General features: G+C 40.5%; 1 protein-coding gene across 1 annotated transcript in view; it reads left to right on the top strand.

The window, feature by feature from the left end:
• FARP1 (FERM, RhoGEF (ARHGEF) and pleckstrin domain protein 1 (chondrocyte-derived)) overlaps window positions 1-22484 on the top strand; it is a 170924-nt gene that overhangs the window by 88326 nt on the left and 60114 nt on the right. The window contains exons 2-4 of the mRNA XM_010006334.1: window positions 13934-14038; window positions 18994-19036; window positions 20034-20112. Of these exons, the coding sequence (XP_010004636.1) occupies window positions 13934-14038; window positions 18994-19036; window positions 20034-20112 (227 nt within the window). The remainder of the gene's footprint in view (window positions 1-13933; window positions 14039-18993; window positions 19037-20033; window positions 20113-22484) is intronic.

The following is a 22484-nucleotide window of genomic DNA, read 5'->3' as shown; positions in this document are numbered from 1 at the left end:
TAATACTGAATAAACTGTATTTGTAAATGTTAATTTGAAATTAGAGACATGCCATCTTTAAGCACATTAGGACTTGGTTTTCATCCTTAAGGGGAAAAAAAAATAGATAAAATCTTTTTCCAGTTATACACGTTATCCTCAAGGTTAAAGGAATTAAAACAGTATTTCTGGAGGAGTTCAACCTAACACTGCAAACATGGTCAAAAAAAGTCACATTGTGTCAGCCTGACTGTTTGACTTTTGATATCACATCCCTGAAGACTTCTCTTTGACGTATCCTGAACACAGAATGCTTGTTTCCCACGAAGCCTGTTGTTGCTGATAAAGCTCATCTATATCAAAGTGGTATCTAATACAGCACTGCAGTACTCCGGTCTTAAGAAAAAACAGTCGAGTGGCTCATTTGCCTTTGTAAATCTGCTGTGCCTAAAGATCTATTTTAACAATTCTGTCCAAAACTCAGATCTCAATAACTGAGTCTGTACAGCATGTGTTTTTAAACAGAGCGTAAAAGAAAGCAGTATTACACGTTGAAACAAAATAGAAGCCGTAAAAGTTGTGTTTCGGAGGCTACGTTAATGTACTCGTGATAATAACATAGTGTTTCTTTCCTTTGATATTTGAAGCCTCTGTCTGAGTGACAGAAAGCAGATCTCTTAGGAATCTCCTTAGCTTTAACGTTTTACGTAGTTAAATGAGCAGTGAAGCAGGAGGGTGTAAGCTGTTTCCCTCTGAAGTATTGCATGTTAACTGCAGGCAGCCCTAATTCTGTGAGGCACGCTCCCATACAGGCACACAGAAGGAGGGGTGGGAAATGAGGTGAAAGTTGAATGTCCCAAGTTCAACGTAGGTAAGAGTAAAACCTTACTCGTGGTTAGAAGGCAGCACTCTGTAGATAGGTTGAGAGGCTTTTTCCTTGGCCCAGACTGCATGCTGTGAACAGGCAACATCGTGTGCAGCTTAGGAGGCTGCTGGCCTTTCTTCCCCCTTCACCTCCCCTGCCCTGCAGATACAAGCACAAATCCCTTCTTCCCCTGATTTGCCACGAATGTAAGAGCAGATCTTTGCCCTGTCCGTGCTGCTTTGCTATTTAATGCTAGATTCAACATATGGGTCAGTCCCGGAAGCTTTGGATTTTAAAGTGACTGATGGCTAAGTCATGGTCTCTCTGCTGCACAATGGCACCACTGTTTGCTCTCCCCAGTGATTGCTACAGTTAAGTATTGTTTGCTAATGTTCATCCGACTTTCGCAATGCAGAAGAGCCAGATTCATCTTTCAGAGACCTGGGATGACTCGTGTGGATTTTTCAAAGTGTTTGCTATGTTAGGAGCCACTGCAAGTTGCAGACAGGCTGCAAAGGAGCAGAAAAGCTCCTCAGGATCATTCTGAAAAACTGTGTAGCTGTATTAGAAAGGGAGGTGATTATTTTTAATCTTTCCTTGAAAATGTGACTTGACTACATCATTACAAGATGACTTTGAAATATGTTGGTAGAAGCAGCCATTACTTTAACACCTACTAAACCAGTACCCTCTGTTCTTTTAACTTTGGTTTGTGTCCCACCAAAGATAGTACTTCACAGTGGTGCACAAAACACAGAGCTTGTACCTTCCCTTGAAAATCTTGTAAGTGCACAGACAGTTCTCCCTTTTTCTCCTGTGTCTTTCTTTACATGTTTCAAAGACAGTTCATACTCACAGTGTATTCAGTCCTAAGATACTTTGAGGCTGCTTAGAGAAGTGTTGAATACGTTTCCTCTACATCCATGCTACAAAGGTTGTCAAGCTGTTTGAGTCTGTCAGGTTGGTGACTTGTCTTGTATGACCAGACAGGAAACTCTTGTGTATTGAGAAGGAAGGTGCAAGGAAGATGGAGACAGGCTCTTCTCAGTAGTTCCCAGTGACAGGACGAGGGAAATGGGTACAAATTATAACACAGAAAATTCCATTTAAATATGAGGAAAAACTTCTTTACAGTGAGAGTGACAGAGCCCTGGAACAGGCTGCCCATGGAGGTTGTGAAGTCTCCATCTCTGGAGATACTCAAAACCCACCTGGATACAGTGCTGTGTAAAGTGCTCTAAGTTGTCCTACTTCAGTGTGAGAGTGGCCCAGACTGCATGCTGTGAACAGGCAACATCGTGTGCAGCTTAGGAGGCTGCTGGCCTTTCTTCCCCCTTCACCTCCCCTGCCCTGCAGATACAAGCACAAATCCCTTCTTCCCCTGATTTGCCACGAATGTAAGAGCAGATCTTTGCCCTGTCCGTGCTGCTTTGCTATTTAATGCTAGATTCAACATATGGGTCAGTCCCGGAAGCTTTGGATTTTAAAGTGACTGATGGCTAAGTCATGGTCTCTCTGCTGCACAATGGCACCACTGTTTGCTCTCCCCAGTGATTGCTACAGTTAAGTATTGTTTGCTAATGTTCATCCGACTTTCGCAATGCAGAAGAGCCAGATTCATCTTTCAGAGACCTGGGATGACTCGTGTGGATTTTTCAAAGTGTTTGCTATGTTAGGAGCCACTGCAAGTTGCAGACAGGCTGCAAAGGAGCAGAAAAGCTCCTCAGGATCATTCTGAAAAACTGTGTAGCTGTATTAGAAAGGGAGGTGATTATTTTTAATCTTTCCTTGAAAATGTGACTTGACTACATCATTACAAGATGACTTTGAAATATGTTGGTAGAAGCAGCCATTACTTTAACACCTACTAAACCAGTACCCTCTGTTCTTTTAACTTTGGTTTGTGTCCCACCAAAGATAGTACTTCACAGTGGTGCACAAAACACAGAGCTTGTACCTTCCCTTGAAAATCTTGTAAGTGCACAGACAGTTCTCCCTTTTTCTCCTGTGTCTTTCTTTACATGTTTCAAAGACAGTTCATACTCACAGTGTATTCAGTCCTAAGATACTTTGAGGCTGCTTAGAGAAGTGTTGAATACATTTCCTCTACATCCATGCTACAAAGGTTGTCAAGCTGTTTGAGTCTGTCAGGTTGGTGACTTGTCTTGTATGACCAGACAGGAAACTCTTGTGTATTGAGAAGGAAGGTGCAAGGAAGATGGAGACAGGCTCTTCTCAGTAGTTCCCAGTGACAGGACGAGGGAAATGGGTACAAATTATAACACAGAAAATTCCATTTAAATATGAGGAAAAACTTCTTTACAGTGAGAGTGACAGAGCCCTGGAACAGGCTGCCCATGGAGGTTGTGAAGTCTCCATCTCTGGAGATACTCAAAACCCACCTGGATACAGTGCTGTGTAAAGTGCTCTAAGTTGTCCTACTTCAGTGTGAGAGTTGGACGAGATGATCTCTAGAGGTCCCTTCTAGCTCCAGCAATTCTGTGATTCTGTGAGAACTTGACTGGCAAAAGCCAACCCAAAACTTCTGCCTTTCAGGTAACTAAGGTTTTGTTTCTTCAAAAACATTCTGTGGGTGTGAATTTCACTTGTTAGGAATGAAGTCTGTTTCAGTTTCACAGATAAAATACAGGATTACTCCACATCCAATCTGGAGTAACTGTAGGATGCTGCAGCCAAACTTTTCCTTAGCCAATTTTACAAGGTGGGCTGGTACCAAGCAAATCCTATAGAAAATCTTAATTCTTTAAATTTAATGCAAGGTTGCCTTTCTTACCCCGCATTGTGGCTGTGGAAGCACTAGATCAAGCTGGAGCAGTGGCCTGGCTGAAGGCAAGAGCTGGGACGTAACATGAATACATTATAGGTTAGCAGCAGCCACAGGCTGAAGGCTTCATCCTTGTCCTTTCAAGTTAGCAGTCAGGTCAGGAAAAGTTCTGTGTCCCATGGTTAAAATGTACTTTTCTTCCCCTAGCAAAGTAGAAAGTAAAATACAGGCAATCCTGGATAGCATCAACTCTTGCACAGGTTAATAGTCATGTTGAGACTAATGCAAGGCTGAACAGGGATTATCAGAAGCCTTTTCCTGTTACATTTGACTTTGCTTTAGATAGGATTTAATATTTTGCCTGAATATTTCTCATTTTTTGTTTTTATGGGCCTAACAGTTCTTGCACATAAATTATTTTCTTTCTTCAAAGCATTTTACTGGGATAATGGCTAAACTAAAATGTATCCAAATAAAACCAGTAAATGACCACTTTACATCTCAGTCTGGTTTTGTAGTTAGTAGCTCCCATGTAGTCATAACACAGCATACTCTCGTGTTTCCAGTCTACATGTAAGGGTTCTGTTTTCACATTTGATGTTTTTAGAAGTGCCTACTCCTTCATTCTGATAAAGTGTTTGCTTATGGCTAAACAAAATGAGGAAAAATGAGCAGGCAAAGACAACAGACCAGAGAAGAAAGTGGTCTGAATAATAGAATTATTTTATTTTCTTTTCAAGAATTAATTAATGTTTTTTGTGGGTTTTTTGTTTTGTTTTTGTTTTTTAAAAAAGAAAACATGAGAAAGTCATTAGATGGATTTTGCCTTGAAATAGAGAGGAGTGGAGAAGTGGGAGGCAAAAGGAGGGGGGTGTGCCAGAGATTGGGGGTTCCATCCCCAATTACTTGCTGGCTGCTACACTGCTGAATTACACTAAGAGCACTGAATGGTGCCATTATATTCCTTTTCAAAAGTTGTGGGCTATGAAATTCAATCTGAGGTATTTTTAATGAGTGAATTCTGAGCCTCGATTGCAGCTCTTCCCAAGAAACAAGGAGCACAGTGTGCTGCAAAATAGCACTGAGGCCAGGGGTTAAACTCATTCAGTTTTTTGCTCTCAGGGAGGGAAAGTAATATCAACATTTATTTGACAGGTATGTACTTGCTTCCAGAGTTGAGCTTCAGTTAAACAGCTTTTCCATAAAGGAAACATTCTGAAAAATGAGGTTCTATCCGCTTTGCTTCAAGGTCCCATCTAGTTACTGAAAATACGTCTTGTGTGTTTTCCAAAGCCAGTGTCCTCAGTGCTTGTGCCAGTCTTGTGCTGTGGGCATCCCTGTGCTGCAGGACACTGTGCCTGAAGACATCAGGCACATCTCTGTGGGCAGAGGCTCTTGGTGGAGGTGCAGCTTATGCCACACGGGGGTATGTGCTCACTTACACCCCCCTGGGTGCCAACTAAACACAGATAATTCAGAGGTCATCTTTGTCAGAGGTGCCTGCTGGCATCCCTGGGTCTCCCCTAAGGGTTTTGGTGTCGTTGTTGTGGCTTTGGGGTGACCCCTTCTCACACCTCTCAGCAAGACACAGCACTTAAGGGAGGCTTTTTCAGTGTGCACCTAGCTTTAGAAAAGTCATGCAGCACCAAAGTATTGTTGCCTTCCATTTTTCTTAGGTGCTGATTGGCAAAATAATTTATTTCAGGTCATGAGGAAAGCACTGTTTAAGGCATCTGCCCTGTGATTCACTCCAAGAGCTGAAATTCATGACAGGCTGGCTCTGCTTCTTGCAAGTCATCACCATTCAGTCTCACAGCTCTGAAGCTGGACTATGTTGTGCTGACAGTACCCTTCCAAAAGGAAAATAGTCCCTTCCAGCAGTGTTTGCAGGATGTTTGCCTTGCTAACAGGACAAGAACAGCCACAAACCACTCTCCAGTTTTGCTAGTAAAATTAAGTAGAGTTGACTCAGTATTTGCAAGAGCTAATTTAGGGAGTAAGAAGACATATTAGTAGTACATTTTTTCATTGTTCTTTTAACATGTCGTATTTCTTGTCCACCCTGTGTGTTTGAAATGATGTTCAAGGAAAGTACTTTGTTTTGGTGACAAGGGTTCTGGCAAGAAACTCCCGCTGGAAGTCTCCAAGATGTGAATGACTGGGGTGTGAAATTCTGCAGCCTTAAAGAGTTACTTAAAAGACTGGTTCTGCCACTACTAATTTCCCCACAAATTTTTATCACCCATCTGAAGGAAGTTAGCAGTAAGGGTTGTACTGCAAGAAACAAGGTTCGTGTCTTTTTCAGGAGGATTAATTAGCTTGTGCAGAGACCTGTTGTTACAATTTGATGTTTTGGGGAGTTACTGAAATCGGCATCTGCATTTCATGTGAAGGGATGAGTTGTCCTCATGGGGCCAATTCCTCAGAGGATTGTTAGGCAGACAACAATGACGTTTTTCAGCTGAATTCATTAGCAGAGGGAATCAAAGCATCATTTTAAGTTGATAAAATGATTTTTAAGTGCATATGTGTCAAATGTATTTTTTTAAATCAGTACAGAAAAGTTAAGACAAAGTCAGCTATACTTTCTAAGAGTTAGATGTCAGCTAGTTAAAATGCTTTAAATACAGCTAAAGGGACTAGTGAAGTGGGAAACTAATCATGAAGTGTTTTGTTAATGCTTTTCACCTTGAATAGCATTTTGCAAGAAGCAAATGTGTACTTAGACTACATTAACCAAATTATTGATTTTTGGTCTATAAGGATTGTGGTGTTTAGCTGATGAGAAGTTTGAGATTTTTGTCAGCATTGATGACTGTGGGATGGATGTGTGAAGTAAATTCTCTTGTGGGATTTTGTCCCTAATGCTACCCAAGGAGGAAATTCTCTGGGCTACAAGAATCTGCCTATTTCTCCCCCTTTCTTCTTTACATAGGGCTCCACTAGCTTTCAGGTGGTTGCTTCTGCCTCTGCAGTAACAAACTGCTTGTCAAGTAGAAATTAGAGTAATTTAAAGGTGAGAAATAAAATTAGTATTAGCGTCAGATTGCCTTTGTAAGAACTGCAAATAAATCAAATGGTTGGTTTGTTACACCTGAAGATGACAGGCTGGTCTGTGGTATGATGGGCTCAGCTCTGAAGATGCCCAGCCCATCTCTTTTCTTTTTTATTTCCTCACTTGCACATCGAAATGGCACATTTAATACAGTGTGGGTGGTATTTGCCCATTAAGTTATAAAGCTATGATTTTATGAGGCAAGTGAAAAGAGACCAAGCAGAGCCTCCAGTGTCAGTGGCCTAACTGTACTGTAGTTACGGAGATATACAGTTACCTGAGTATTTACTGTAGCTGAATTATGTTTTAGTCTGACTCTGCTGTAAGAAAAAGTTTAACCAAGCACTTCTGAAAATGGCCTCATCGTACTACTTTACACAAGCTTTCCTAGAGAATATTTTTATTTTTCCTTCCACACTATTTAACTATCAAAGAGGATTATTTAGTTATTCTCTTTCCTGACAAGTATTAATTTTCACCTGAATTTTACTGTTGGCTCTCCTAGTGAAGTTGATTTTGGGCATTGAAATAGGTTTTAAAGTCTAGTTAGAGCAATCCTTCTGCTTTTGCCTATTTTAGAAAATATTTTTATGTAGGACAGTTTCTTGTGATCAGAAATCCAAGAGCATGGTTACAATAACGAATCTGTATGCTCAAATATAGAAAATTACAAGTTTCTTTTGGAGAAGGTGCTAGAAAAGCAAGCGCATGAGATGGTTAGTAGAATCTTTGTTGTGTTTTTGCCTTGGTGATTGGTAAACACCTGGAGTAAAAAACCATCTTACAGTATCTTAAAATCATACTGTTTAAAAAAGACCCCAGCACCAGCAAAATCTGGTGCTGCTAAAACTTTGAATCAGAAACTAGGAAAGGCAGGCACTAGCGTTAAAGGGAATACAGCTTATGTGGTGAGTGTAAAGTGGGAGATCAGTCCACTCAAACCTTGAAAGAAAGAAGCACTAAATAGTCTTATTGTACGCACACAGCAGATGATCAATTGCCTGCTTTTAAAGCAGTATAAGAGACTTATTCTGTTACTGAATTTGGCCTCAGTCCTGCCTTTGATGATATGTGCACAGTCTGGGCAAAAGCATGTGGGATGCGAGCCAGGAGAGCACCCTTCAACTACATTCAAATGGAAAATATCTTAAAAGGAATGAAGTGCCTTTAGGTTATCATGAAAATGTGCCTCTTCTGCACCCGCTCTCCAAATGGGATGTATACCTGGTCGCTGGAGGTATAGGGTGGGGATCTGTGTGCTTAGGAGTAGTGGTGGGAGTGGGTGGCTGCTCTGTTTAAAGGTGTCGCTTCGCTTTGACCTGGTATGCAGGGGTGACAAATCACACTTCTTCCAGTGCTTCCTAACTACTCAGCCTAAGCTGAACAGCAAAGTAACAACTAGTAAGCCCAGGTGTAAGAGCTGTCTTTACAGTCTAAAGCTATTTTTATAGTAATCTAATCCTTCCTATAGGATTAACACCCACACTTTGAAAGCGAGGAGAGGAAAATAAGGACAGAGGATCTCCAAGTGTCTTGGCAATGTAAGGTCCAGAGCAACAACACTTAGACCAGTGTTTATTGCTTTTAGTCCCACCCTTCAAGCAACAGACTTTTGCTAAATAGGAGTTATATATTTAATTTTATGCCAGAAAGGAGAATTGTTTAAAATACAAAAATTTGAGTTTGGGTGCTGATAGCATTGTGCTCCTGTGAGTAGTTTTCAAGCCTCCTTTGAAGTATAGATTTCTGGCAGAGTTATTTGTTTAAGAACCCTATTTTTCAATCTCATCTTTGAGGATATTTTTATACCCATTTGCTGGTTGTTTTTTTATTTTTTTCCTTTCAGAGCTGTAGATACATAATTTTTAACAGCTTTGAATAACTGAGAAAATTCATGCTGTTAAGGATGTGAGGTTTTTATTTTTTATATCAATTATGACTGTATATGACTTCAGACATATGAAAATGCTGGTGAAGTTTTTGCTATCATTTCAACACAGTTGTTAAGCTGGAGTATAAAAATAATTTGGTAATCAGACTGATCAGAAGTACAAGGGGGTTTCAGGGTGATATCCTGCAAAAGTTCAAATACAATTTTAAACTTTGTATTTAACACTTTGTACAATATAATATATAATTATTAATAAAATATTTAGCTTTACCAAATTGTCACATTTCTTTTTTGAGCACTCAAAATTTGACAGGGACATGGCATTAGTGAAAGAAACGCCTGCCTTTCTATTGTGGCAGATGTGAATGAGGACAGTACCTTTTTCTTTTAGATGAGCATAAAGTAGTCAGATGTTACTAATGCACAAGCAAGTATAATTAAGAAAAAACAACAACTTTTTATCTGATCCATTTGTAGTAGTTGTTAGGAAGAAAAGAAAAACAGTAATCTGTGCTGTCATCTAAAGCTATTTTACTTTGACCAAAACACTAATGTGACTTACATTTTTCAGATGTGCCAAAGACAGTGCTTATTTTATTAGTTTTGTTCTGGGGTTTTGTGTGTGTGTTGTGGTTTGTTTGTTGTTTTGTTTTTTTTAAAACCTGGTATTACAGCTTAGTTCTGTAAAAGCAAACAAACAAACCCCTTTCAATTAAAAATCTGTTCAATCTAAGGTTACTTAGCTAGACAGATAAAAAATGCTAAAATCACTCTTTTATCCTAAACAGACACTTTTTCTTTGGTAGACAGTGAAATAGTTAACTGTGGGGTGGGGGAGTGAGTGCAAACCCACTTCTCTTAAAGTCCTGGGCATCTTCCAGATATTGCTATGCACTTAAAAAACAACAAACAACAACAAAAAAAACCAACAACCACCAACAACAAAAAAAACCAAAACTGTATTGCAGTCTGTGCGAAATAATGGTCTAAACAAGTACACAGAGGGAGATTTTTTTACATTATTGGCAATCACCAGAATATCAAAGAGTTGGTGAACCTATTAAATTATCCATCACTGGAAGGTCATAAGCAATACAGTATAAGAAAGACATTGGGGTCCTGCAGCGTGTCCAGAGAAGAGCAACAAGGCTGGTGAGGGGTTTGGAGGGCATGTCATATGAGGAGAGGCTGAGGGATCTGGGGTTGTTTAGTCTGGAGAAGGCTCAGAGTAGATCTTACTGCTCTCTACAACTACCTGAAGGGAGATTGTAGAGAGGTCAGTGTTGGTCTCTTCTCCCACGTAACTAGTGATAAGACAAGAGGAAGTGGGTTTAAGTTGTGCCAGGGGAGGTTTAGGTTGGATATTAGGAAAAATGTCTTCACAAAAAGGATGGTGAGGCATTGGAATGGGCTGCCCAGCATTGGTGGAGTGGTGGTGGAGGAGGTGGAGTTGCCATCCCTGGAGATGTTCCAGAAGTGCTTAGGTGTGGTGCTTCAGGATATAGTTGTGGCAGTTGGATTGTCATTGGACTCAATGGTCTTGAAGGTCTTTTCCAACCTTGATGATCCTGTAGGCATTGTTACGGATTTTGGTGGAAGTAAAGAGAGTAAAGAGTAAAGAGTAAAGTAAAGAATAGAGTAGGACTGAATTAATGAGCAGACAGCAAATACTGGATGTGAAAAAGCATGGTACTTTGACTGGGTACCTTCATAGCTTGCAGCTAAATGTGGTGATACACGTGCTTCATACTTTAGAACTTAGTAGCCTGATGTTCCCTGAAAATGTAAAGGGACTTCTTAAATGTTATTTCACAGAGCTAAATGAAAGGCCAGTTCAAAATGCATTAAGCGATAAGGATGTGTAGCTGGAAATCAGTGAGCTTGTTTTCACTGCAATGAATTTATTATGTTATCTTAGAGTAACTAAATACCACCTCAAGAGAATAACAGTAATTCCAAACTCTCAGTGTGACTGGGATTTACCTTGTCTAAAATGAGCCCTGTAACAGTGGTGTCTGGGCTCCTTGTCATCAAGTGTCAAATAGTACAGCTGTATTGCTAAGGGAAAGTTAATTGCAAATGTGCTCAGATGGCTGTTTTGGAGTAGGAAGAATTGCCCTCTGGAGCTGCAGTATTTCTTCATTGATCATACAAGAATCTGGCTGTTGACAAAGAGGAGCAAGAGACTGACTGCTACCTGCTGCAGCTGCATTCCAGCTCCTGGTGTTGCATGTAACCTGGTTGTATTCCACCAGTACACTGTACCCTCCTGTTTCCTTTCCCTCACTGCCTCACAGCATGGCATCTGTGGTAGTGAATGGTCTGGAGGGGTAGTCTTGCCACCAGCCTTCATTGTGGCAGCTTCCATGTCAATGTCCCACTGGCATGCCTTGTCCTTCTCCTTTGATCTTTACCTTCCAGTCAGCTTTTTTCCCTCCCTGGTGCGAGATCTCATTCAGTGATGGTTGGGGAGAGCTGAAGATGCATGTCCTGGCTCTCCTTTCCCATGTCCTCCATCTTTGGCCACACTGGTGACCTTCTCTCATCCCAGTATATGATTGTTTTGTCATGGTCATGTCATGGGAAATAACCTGTGCTTACTCCCTGTGACAGGGAAAAAGCCCACCTAGAGCTGTAGTGCAGCCTTTTCCCACCCTGCAACCTTGCATGCACATGTAGCTATTTGGGAGGGGGGGCACTGGGGCCCCTGTGGGGCAAGCTCATGCTGGTGTGGAGCAGGGAAAGCTCATGCTGGTGTGGAGCAGGGAAGGCAGCCAAGCCATAGCTTGTGGGACGTGGCTGCAGCTGCAGGGCTGTGGGACAGGAGGAGATGAAGCTTGCCTTGTGCTTGCTGTGTGAGGCACGGCAGCAGGGCCGTGCTTGACACTTGGAAAATGCCCTCCAAGTTCAGGGGAAAACCTGTGTTGTCCCAAAGGCCTTGTAACCACGTTCAAGTCAGACATGGCTGTTGGCTACAGGTGATGTCATCGGCGTGCTGCACTCATTCCTGAATGCTTCCTCTGTCAGCTGGTGTTTGCTGTGACCTGTGTGACTGCTGGTTTGCTTCCATACCCAGCGGACTGAGGTTTTAATTTATTGTGTTTAAATTTTTTAGTAGAGGTGTCATGGAACTGCACTGAATCAACATCTTTGTGAGACCAGAGAGTTTGTGCTTATGTGGATGTTGTACCTCTCCTTCTGGTCCTGCAAGATCAGACTGTCATCAGGCTCTAAATCTCAGCAGGTTTTATAACCACAGTGTTTCCCTTGCATAAACTGTCAGATTTTATTTTGAGGTAGACTGATCAAAGCTAAGATGAGTTTAGAATAATAGTCTTATTTACAAATACTTCAGTAAGAAGTATTTAATGTTACCAAGGCACACTCCAGAGAAAATGGCAAGTGACATAAATGCTATAAGACTGCTGTTCCATTGTCTAAACACATATCAGAAAACAACTTTATGGAAACACCAGGTTTTATTCAGCTGCTTTTATTCGTGGTTTGAGATCAGACAAACTTGCTCTCCTCAGCTGACCTTGGGTGGCATGAAGGCAGCTCTCTGTCTTCTTTTCCCATTAGTAAAAAATCTCCATGCTCCCACAAGCACCTTTTTTTTTCCCAAGGAGGAATGATGAAATTTTGTCTTTGTCACACAGGGGTTCATCAGGTTCTTTAGTAAGATAAAAACATACATATGCACAGGCACATTTCCATTTTTCTGGTTTGTGCACGTGGGTGAAAGTAAATATCCTCTGCCTCTTGCTGCATTGTTTCCTGGTGGCATAGGTCTGTTAGGGTCACTGGGAGTATGTTGGGCAAAAACCTGCTCTGCAAGTTCCTGGGGAGGTGAGCTTGGCTTTTCCCTTCAAAACCAGCCAGTGTTGAAGGGTTGGTTCAATCACTGTGTGCTGCATCACTGGGGTTACAGCACTGCTGTGGTGGCACATATATCCTGTGCCTTCCCTACAAAAATGTCGTCCCTTTCATTTCTCTGGTGAAACCCTCCTTACTGGTGACTTTCTTTTCACAATTCCTATTAGACAAGGTTAGATAAACTGCCTTTGGAGAGATGCTCTGTACTTTGGCTTGTGGCTGGAAACAGAGACCAAGCTCCACAGTGATGCATCTGGGAGGAGTTGGGACTGGGCAACTCCCCACTCACAGGTAGCGTGTTGGTATGGGCACTACCTGGAGATCCTTGGACCCAGGCTCAGGTGCAGATTTGAGCCAGGTTGGCCAGACTGCCAGCCTCTAATAGTTCCCTGTTCTTCACTCTGATTCTGCTGGTTTATTTTGCTCTAGTAATTATTTACTGGGCAGTCAGGGAAAGGGCCAATCTGTAGTTTGAGCGCAAGGGCACTTGTCTGGGGCGTTTGGTCTCATAATGGTGGAGTTCATTTAGTTTAATGAGTTATTACTTGTTCTGAAGAGTGTGGAGATCTGTGTTTCAGGGCCTCTTGAGCTAAAATAGGTACGTTTGTCCAAGGAACAAAAAAAAATTTATTTTAGTGATTGGTCTTTTTGTACAGAAACAGCGTATTTTGCTGAAGACTTGCTGGTGAGCTGTAATTTACAGTATTTGCTGCAGGTGTGGATTTAACTGGGGTGTTAAGAAGAGTCTTTGCAATCAGCAAAGTGGTTGCTCTGGGAGCTAATATAGAGCTGAAACATCTGTTTTTTATAGAGGGAAAGCTTTCAATCTGTGGAAGGAAATACTTGCTCTTGACTCCCCTGAATTACTTGACAGATCTGTTAGGGGTAGCACAGATGGGCCTTGACCAGCCTTGGTGCCTCACAGCAGGAGGTTTGGGATGAAATCAGGACTTGAGCCTATTGCCTGTCAAGTGGTGTCCAGCAAGCACTCAAACCCTTGGATTTTGTATGACAGGTCTCAGTGAACATTTTGGTTTTAGTATGTTGTGCTCAGGTGTATGTAGCACCACCTGACATGACTTGAAGGGCCCATGGGATGAAATGGCTGTCCTCTGAAATTCATGGTAGCAATATAGCTTAGAGACTGACACCTTAGTGCATTGTGCATTTACCTGACAGACATAAAAAAACCTAGATCCCAAGCCCCTCTCTTCTACCTCTTCTATTTAATTTTTTTTAATTTTTTCTCAAAAATGCAGTAAAGATGAATTCTGAGCTGCCACCCAGGGCTGGATGGATATTTTCCGTAGCTTTAAAACTAGTGTGATTATCATCAACTGCCCTACGGCTATGGTTGGAATATCCACTGATTTTGTAAACTGTTTTGACAGTGTTTTTTCTTGGACAATTTCTTAGCACAGTAATTTTCTGTCAGTAATTAAAAGCATCTTTGTAACCCTAGGCTTTGTTTTCTTCTTACAGCAAAGAGCTCCAGGGAAAGTTTTGCATGATGCTGTTTGCAACCACCTGAACCTTGTTGAAGGCGACTATTTTGGCCTTGAATTTCCAGATCATAAAAAGATGATGGTATGTATAAGGACAAATTTTCAGCTGGTTTTAAACTGCAAACACACTCTATTATGTCCTTCTGCTCCTGCTTAAAAGGTAGGTTGAACCATCAATCTCTAAATGGAAAAAGGACTTTTAAAAAAATATGTTCTTGCCTGCTGGAGTTGAAGAAATGTTTTTAAAACCTGATTACTCCTGTCAGATTTCATCTGTATTGAAAGTTACAGCCAATTCAGACACAACTTGGAAAAGCATTTTGTCTTTATCTGTTGCAGTATAGAAGCCAAAGGCTGGACTGTTGCAGGGTAAAATCAACTGTGATTTTACAGTCTTGATTAATTTGGAGTTAGGAAAAAATCTTTTTCAACAGATGGAGAAGTTGCAATGATTGTGACACAGTTCCATGAAAAACATGGTGGGGCAAGAAAACGGATAGAAAAATGTAACAAGGTTAATAAAAAGAAGAGAAAATCCAAAAAAACCCAAATTGAAGAAAATCCTTTCTGAGGAGAGGTGTGGCAAAGGCAGGTGCCCTGATCCTGAGACTTTGGACTCTGAAAACAGTTGCCAGCAACATTCAGGCATTGTGCTAATACTTCTAGGGTGGAAACAGTATCATGTAGCAGAGAAAGCCAAAGGCTAATAACTTCTCAGTTTCTAATGTCTTTCTTTCTGAAGTTGTTGGTTTTTTACTTTAGACTTAACTGTGTGACCTACTGGCATATGTGCTAGTTATCTGGATTGTTTGACCGGTACATTCTGGTGTTTACTGGATTTCTTACCTTGTCTGTGGATTCTGCTTCAGTAATCTGGCTTACTTAAAGGAGATGACTTTACAGAATCACAGAATTGTCATGACTGGAAACGAGCTCTGAGATCACCGAGAAAAACCATCAACACAAACCCCCACACACACAAAACCCAAACCACAACACACACACAAAAAACACAAACAAAGAAACCCAAACAAAACCCACCAAAAATCACACACAAAAAAACCCACAACCTCTGAACATGCCCTGAAGTGCCACATCTACATCTATCTTGAATACCTCCAGAGATGGTGACTCAGCCAGGCTGTTCCAGTGCCTGACCACTCTTTCAGTATAGAATTCTTAGAAAATAAAAAAAATCTTTTTTTCTGTCCATATATATACAATTTCTGTAAGGAGCAATATTTCTTTGCAAAAGAAACAAAAGAGAATTTACCTACTGCTGCAGTAATCTGGTATCATGACTTAGTGCAGGCGTACATAGACATTAAAACTGAACACTGGCAGTCATGATGTTTTAGGCTAACTATAATTAAAGAGGAAATTTTTAAAACTGGACATAGATCTTTAAAAGTGATTTGCTTTATGGTTTTCTCTTGGATTTACATGGAACATAGTTTACTAGAAGGTTTTGTATTCTGCCAGATATCCTTGGTTAATGCTTTAGATAACTTGAGAGCTTAGCTCTTCAAAACCATGCAACTGTACAGTACTATTACAATGTAGGGTCCATGTAGCCATGTTAATAATGGCATTCCTGGTGTATATGTAAATAAAGCTGTAACAAATCCTAGTGTCTTGTGTATATACAGTTGCTTTTTAGTTTTCTAGAAAATAGAGAAAGGTCATTTGATAGACCTTCTCTGCTTTACAGGTCATTAAGTTTCAATAGATGACCCTCTCTGTTTTGCTTAGAGACCTAAAGTCAACTGGGAGTTTTTAGTCTTGTGAAAACAAAATTGTTTATTTGCTTGAGGCAGAACACAGGAGAGGTTGAGGTGCTGCCCAGTGCCTGAGGCCCTCACAGTGGCAGGAATTGACTGGCTGGAAATAATGTCCAGATAATCACAGTGAGGGAGCCAGGGGTGCGATGAAGAGGAAGTTGGAGAAAACTGCCTAAGGCTGTCTCCAGTTTGACCAGAAGGAAAATGCTTTAGTATATTTGGCATGGTAACTCACATGGCCCCTACTCTTACTAAAGGGAGATACTAGCCAAGTATATGAGAGTGCCAGTCTGTGTTCCTTCTGGGTTTTCCAATCTTTGTTTCTGAAGAAATGGGAGATCCCCAAATCTTGCTCATATCTAGTCATCTGTGCCCCAAGAATGGTTACTGTGGTTACTTTCCTGCTGGAAGTAATGCCTTCAGCCACCTAAAAGCAACTCACAGAAACTCTGAAGCAGAACATTTAAATATGAGTTGTAGTTTCAATGTGGAGCAGCACTCTGAGAGTATTATTTACACTTAAATTACAGTAACCAGTGTATGTGATGCAGTTGAGGTGAATGTTCTTGTGGGATTTAAAACTTTCAAATGTAGAGCTCAAGCATTGTTCAAATAAAAAACATTACAGTTAATGGTGTGTTTGAGAAATAAAACACACATGCATTTTTTACCTTCATATCATCTGAAGAGAATGAGTTGCTTTTCTAGTGAAGAGTACAATGTAAAAGGAAAAATAAATATTTGGAGCGTATTTGTTGGGATGTAACAATGTGTATGTGAAATCATATATTCACAGTTCAGCTGTGTTTGTTTCAGCATGCAAGGCTCCAGATCTCATATCTGACGTATTGACAGTTATATGTCAAGATGTGTGGCAGCTGTGTAGGTTCAAGCCATGCTGGTAGCAGACAAGGTCTGCGTGGGAAATGGACACAGAGGGTCTGAGGGCTGCACTTCTTGCTGGGACAAAGAGAAACAAGGCACCATTGCCAAGGCTGGGTTTTCACTGGGTTTCATCACACTTGATGTCTTCCCCAATTTTCCAGCTGCTGAAATCTGGTCACTATGACGGAATGCCAGACTTGGCTTAAAAAATAAATAATCCAGCCTTTGTAGTTCTGGATAAAATTGAAAACATGAATCTTAATTGAATCCTCACATAATTTTTCATTTCCAGTTTATAAAACAGTCTCAGATTGGCTGAGTTTAGAAACAGTGTGGCAGTTCATGGAATCATAGAATGGTTTGGGTTCCGAAGGGACCTTAAAGATCATCTAGATCCAACCCCATGCATTGGCAAGGACACCTCCCACTTAGACCAGATTGCTCAGAGCCCCATCCACCTTAGCCTTGAACATTAAAGTTGACAGAGGAGAGGCTATTCCTTGGGAGCTGGGTACTACTGAAATAAATCGTGTTTCTTCCCCCACCCGCAGCTCTCAGACATGGGGTGAGGCTGCGAGGCAGCAATATTTGCTCCTGGGCAGTGAATCCTTTTGTTTAGAATTTCTCCTTTCATTACCCGCCCTCCCCACAAGCTCAGGCCATGCTGCTGGGTCCAGCAGCTCTCTGCAGAAACAGAGCCATGTCATCATGGCTGATGGCAGAAGCTCACAGGGATCATGCTGGCCCATGTGATAGCAGGGACCCCTGTGTCTTCAGCAGAGGATGGGTAGATGGACCTGGGTCTCCTGTAATTGGATTTGGAGAAAACACCAGCACAATCCAAAGGGTGCCTATAACTAAAGCCAGCTGAATTTTTCCATTACACGCTTTTGTGCTCATGCTCTACTCCCTCTGGAGGGAGAGAGATGATTTTGTGTATGTGTATCAAATAAAGCACATTACTCTCATATTTTTATAAATTGGCTGTTTCATATTCAAGATTATTTTTTTTCCCACTGAACTTGGCGTAGTCCGTGGCGTTTATTGCTGATTATGTACATGCCAACTCTCTGAAACAAAATGGTTTTAAGTTACTGAAATGCCAAAAAGTGTCAGAAGCAGTTTAGTGTGTGATAAACACTGTATTCCTATTCTTGGATGACCAGGTTTCTTTAGCCCTTCTGAAAACAAAGACTTTCATAGGCTGAGAAACAAACAAAAAAATTCCATTGAGAAGCAATAATGAGTGTGAAGGGGCAGAAATGTGATATCTTTGCTATTTGGAAGCACTCGTATTAGTAATGATGAAAATAGGAAACAGCATAAGAGCAGTTATAGCAGCAGTAAAGGCCTGTTCCTGTCTGGCTTCTCAGGTAATTTTCTAAAATGGATATTTTGAATGTGTTTCAGTCTCTGCATAATCTACAATTATTAAAGATCGAAGGTGTTTTAATTACAATTACAGTTCATTACAATTGTAATAATACTTTTTTTTTTTTTCCACGGTAAGACTGGGGTGATTTGGCTTTTTGATGACTGTAATCTTCTGTGATGGTTGTAGGATGTTCCTTCACAAATTCCAGACGTCTCCAAGGGAGGTTCCATGTCTTTTAGTGAGATAACGAAATACAAGTCTTGGGCATAGTTAATTACCAGTTGAGGACTGTGAGGTGTTGCACTTCTCCAGGACCTGCAAGTCATTTGACTTTTACCTTTTGCATGATTGTCCCTTGACTTCCCATAACATTTTTCCCAGGCCCTTCTGACTGAGACTGCAGAAGGGAGATTTAGGTTTTGAAAACTGTATTTTCACACACTGCTTCTCTTTTAAAAGCTGAAAGAAAGACCCACAAGCCGTTCTGAAAAATGGGTTGTTTAAAAACAGATGAAAGTGAACTATATGCAGAAGTTACACTACCCCTAATTAAAAAAGGTTGGGCCTAAACTTCCCAGGTCTATATAAAAGAGAAAATATTACACAAGAGGACCACAGTGACAGCATAGGACTGTCTTTTTCTGAACTCCTTATTTCATTTTTTGTTTCCACAAAATGAATGGTTCCTGAACAAACGTGCTGTGCCTCTTGGTATCTGAGGCAACTGAGAGACAGATTTCCTCACTGTTCCCCAGCTCTCTTTATCTGTACTGCTTCAAAAGCTGTGCCATGGTGACAGCTCATTAACAGTGCTTTTTCCTCAGCATATTCCAGAGTTTTGAGTAGAAAATCCACTACATATAATTAGGGAGACCATGATGACCACACTGGAAAAAATAAATAAGTAAATTAAAGCCTAAATAGCACAATGAAAAATGCTTCTTTATGAGCAATGGTTTCTTCAGAGATTATAACACCACTTTCTTTTGTTTTTAGGTGTGGCTTGATCTTTTGAAGCCTGTTATGAAACAGATTAGAAGTAAGTACTTCCTTGCTGTCATTTATTTTGTCAATCCGAGAGTGCTTGAATAAATGAGGATTCTCTCAATTGGAATCTTTATCTTCTCACCTTTCTTCACTGAACTTTATTTGGATTGCTTTTTATTTCTGTTCTTAAAAGATGTACTGTGCATGCTCTGAAATTATGTCACATGAACATACGAAGGGGCTGACCCTAGAAAGTCTAGTTGTTCACTAGAAAAGGCAGTGGTGGCAATGGAGGAAACAGTTTTGTAGAGGAAATGAAGCATGTAGTAAAGGAAGCTTATTGCCAAATGATAACTGTTACCAGGATAAAAGAACAGAAAAAGGAGGAAACAATTGGGTTAGGGGCATCAGGGAAAGTTATGGTGGATGGTGGGAGATAAAAGGAGTTTGTAAATAGCTGTTAGCTCTGGAAAGAGTAGAAGTGAACAGGAAAGGTTTTGGTGATTTTGTTTCTCTGTCAAATATTAGCAAAGTTCTTCATTTCAGTTCTTTGCCATTTAGATTCATTTCTCCTAGATGCCTCTCTGGTCATAGTAGTCTCGAGTGTAAGCTCTGGCACCTCTCTCTCTCATGAGAGAGAGATGCATTGCTCCTTTTGTTGATGGTCATGCTTGTAAGAGTTAGAGCAGCTGTGCTGCTGTTAAAACAGAAATAGTGATTTGCTAGTCAGTTTTTAAAATATAGTGTATTTCAGCCCCCTGCTCTTCAAAGCACAGAAAATAGACGCATAATATATTTTATCGGATCACCGGATGTAATTACTAAAAACAGGCTTGATTTTGGCAGAGTATCCCTTCACCAAGCTACTCTTTTTTATTGTGTGTAAATTTTATTGAGCAATCTCTAAATAACCCAAATACTAACAGAGGACAGAAGATTAGCATGTAAATATGCACTGCAGGTTCTGTCAGTCCTTGTACATCATCTACATAATAAAGTTTGGCCAGAATGTTATTGGTGATTACTAACCTCTTTGACATTTCCCCTAGGACCGAAGCATGTTGTTGTAAAATTTGTGGTAAAATTTTTCCCACCTGACCATGCTCAGCTGCAGGAGGAACTGACAAGGTTAGTAGCTGCATGACTTTTTTTTTTTTTTAATTAAATTTCTGGTGTACTTAGAATTTGAGATTACAGGGTAAGGATCAATGGCTGCCTCTTAGTATTAGCTTGATGTTACTTGCCCCAGCCTTGAATGCACCTGAAATACAGGCCCTAAGATTCTGTTGCTGTCAGTTCTGAGAGGTTCTTTGGATTTGTGACCCCGGGAGAGCTCGGCTCACCTCAAGAGAAGGTTATTTGCAGCAGAGTTTTCCAAGCCCCTTTGGCAGTGGTGTTGGAAGGGACCTGACTAAGGCATGTGTTGGTGCTCTTTTACTGAAGGGATGACAGATGCCACTCTGCACCTGCATTTGGGAGAGAGTTGCTTTGCATGACTTGCCAAGTTGCAGCTTCTAGGGGACCTTATTTGTATGGGCAATGCAAAGGGCAAAGGTTTGCACAGCCAAAGGTTTGCACAGGTAGAGCTGTGACTTCAGAGGTGAAGAAATGGAGAGGGAATAAAATGACAAGAGGAAGGCAGAGAGAGACACATATGCAGAAAGTGCATGTTAAAGGTGTGTGTATTTTCAGTACATTTCAAAAGCTTCATTTAAGGTCTGAATTTCACATTGCATTATCATAAAGAGTCATATTTCTCTGTGAGTAAATATGTATATGAGGGACCTTATTCATTAAGCAGGTCCTTCCTTTATGGTCAGAAACCTTGTTTTGTTGCAGTATTTCTCCACTGTATCATTTCAACTCTTTTTGTGATCTCTACAATATAATTATTTTTAATACATTTTTCCAATCTGATTTTTCACTATTAGTTTTTGTTTTCAGTCTTCCCACAAGCTGAAGTCCTCTTTTACAAAGAGCTCCTGAGTCCTAATGACCTGCTTTATGAAGAACTAGTCCACCTTTGGGGATACTATGTGTTCATCTCTGTTGTGTTTCATTTTGGTAATAGAGTAATGGAATGGAAAAAATGAAATTATCTATATCTCTTGCTGGCCAGGACAGAGAAAAGTAGCAAAGTGAGACAGGAAGAATGAATATTTACTTGAAAGACTGGGTAAAAACAATAAAGGGATGGATGAAAACTCACAATGTAATGCTACTAATGAAACTTCTGTTTCCAAATTGATATTCTACATGCCAAGTCTTAGTATGGGAACCATAAAGTAATTTTTTTGTAGTCTCTTTTGCACCTGGAGACATGTCTCTGATTCCTAGTGCCTTTTTTTTTTGTGTGTTAAATTTTAAATGTGTATGGTAGGGAACTTGAATATATGTACACAGCAGTGTGTAGGATGTGAAAACATGCACAAGGAACAGCTTCATCTCTTGAAGAAACAGAGAGTACAATGCTTTAGTGTTACATGCTAGGAGGGCAAATTTTGTATGGGTACTATGATGTCTGGAGGTTTCCAAAGGACATTATTTAGATTAGCTATATTATTTCATGTACTGTGTATGTTTCCATACTCCTCAAAACAGCTTGCCTATTTAATTTAATTTACCTATGTCTCCTCATTCTGAAACTCACTGTTCAAATGAGAGCTTTTGCCTGAACCTATTAACATCTAGGTTTATTAAAAACTATTGAGATCATAGTATGAGTTCTCCAGAGGGGCTGCAGTCTTTGGAAGCCTTATTAAAGTGTTATAACTAGTTCAGGTTTCATACCAATTGTAGGAGAAATGCTTACTGCCAGGTAATTTTTTTCTAGGGAGGAATTTGATGCTGAGTAGAGCTAAGCAATTTCAATTCCTGTTGAAGAAATTTAAAAGTTGAAATAATGTCACAGACCTCTGATGTCTCTGCACTTAAACTGTCAATGTAGAGTTGCCCTGCATGGCTGAGGTGGTTTGGAAGCAATTCTGTTAAAAGTGGCTGGTGCACAGGTGATGCAGGTGATGGAGACACAAAAATATCAGAGCTAATTGGAGTTGGTTGTTTGAGATCTTACTCCTCATTTCCAGGTGGAGTGTCAAAGTGGAAGCTTAGAGTTCTTGTGTTTTACAAGAACTAACTGATAACTCTAAATCACTGGTTTATCCATCATTTCTTCATGGTTTCACGCAACTCCATTATCTAGTACTGCTTGCTATGTGGTTGCTGAGTACTTAACTCAGCACATTTCCTTCCACACTGTCATAGCACTTCCAGATCTCATTGTGCTCATTCAAACAGAAGGAGGGAGGGAGAAAAAGAGAGCGCTCTCAGTTCTGCAGAGCAGCCACCATGTAACTTTCTAATGGCTGTACTGCAGTATCTGTAATGTTTTATTTAGCCTCTGAACTTCAGAAATTCAGATCACTTCTCTAGATTCCAAAAAGTGAAAGGAACACGTAGCCCAAACTGGACTGGACATTGAAATAGTTTCCCCTCTTTCC

Source organism: Chaetura pelagica, unplaced genomic scaffold (assembly GCF_000747805.2).
Source record: "Chaetura pelagica isolate M959 unplaced genomic scaffold, ChaPel_1.0 scaffold29, whole genome shotgun sequence".
NCBI lineage: Eukaryota > Metazoa > Chordata > Aves > Apodiformes > Apodidae > Chaetura > Chaetura pelagica.
The sequence above is the reverse complement of the archived record's forward strand: the minus strand, read 5'-3'. Positions and strand labels throughout refer to the sequence as shown.